The sequence below is a fragment of the Morone saxatilis genome, unplaced genomic scaffold, assembly GCF_004916995.1.
Source record: "Morone saxatilis isolate NCDOM2014 unplaced genomic scaffold, NCSU_SB_2.0 Contig22, whole genome shotgun sequence".
In the NCBI taxonomy this organism is placed as follows: Eukaryota; Metazoa; Chordata; class Actinopteri; family Moronidae; genus Morone; species Morone saxatilis.
Genome location: NW_023339785.1, coordinates 16,300,033 through 16,300,778, shown reverse-complemented (window position 1 = coordinate 16,300,778; position 746 = coordinate 16,300,033). Strand labels below are relative to the sequence as shown.

The 746-nt window shown below is 51.6% G+C and overlaps 1 protein-coding gene across 1 annotated transcript in view; it reads left to right on the top strand.

Moving 5' to 3' along the window:
- Positions 1-746, top strand: part of reep2 (receptor accessory protein 2) — a 10,721-nt gene that overhangs the window by 5,701 nt on the left and 4,274 nt on the right. Inside the window, exon 6 of the mRNA XM_035668768.1 lies at positions 115-292. Within this exon, the coding sequence (XP_035524661.1) occupies positions 115-292 (178 nt within the window). The remainder of the gene's footprint in view (positions 1-114; positions 293-746) is intronic.

The window sequence follows — 746 nt, the reverse complement described above, 5'->3', positions numbered from 1 at the left end:
GGCTTATACTAACAGCCTACTACTGGCTGCCCGATCTGATGCAGAGGTAAGGGAAAGATCTTTTTATGCTGTCACATATCTGATGTGTCTTTTTGGTTTTGCTGTGATGTCCAGGGGCAGGGCGTGCTGTCAGACAAGCTGCGGAGTTTCAGCATGCAGGACCTGACTCTCATCAACGCTGACGATGACCTGGTTCTGCACACAGACGCCCGCATGAGACGGGACCACTTGGACGAGATGAGCTCAGGGGCAAGCACGCTGCCCCGAGCCAAAAGCACTGCTGCACGGCAGAGTAAGGCCACACGACACGCGTGACCACGTTGCTTCATTAGCAGCTTCACATGGAGTCGCACACAACTGCATAAATACATACGTACTGTGTGTTAGTTGATTGGGCCAGCGTGTCACTCGGTGGACTTTATTTAAGAGCAGGACTGGGGCTGGGCGGGCCAAGTGGAATCATGTGATTTAAAGCACTGCAGGATGGCAGGGAAGAGAGGGGATGCAAAGTGTGGAGTGGGGGGGGGGCGGGTGAAAGCATGTGATTCCAGTGGGAGGAGACGCTTGGAAGGAGGACTCTTTGTGTCTCACTACACTGCCGACTGCCTGGCCGTGTGGGCCTGACGAGCTGTGAACTGAATACAGAGAGAGAGACAAACAATGAGAGAACAGAGCGAAGTGGCACATTTTAATTTCTAACAAAGAAACTATGTGCAAGTACATTTTTAAGTTTTCTTACAACCCTT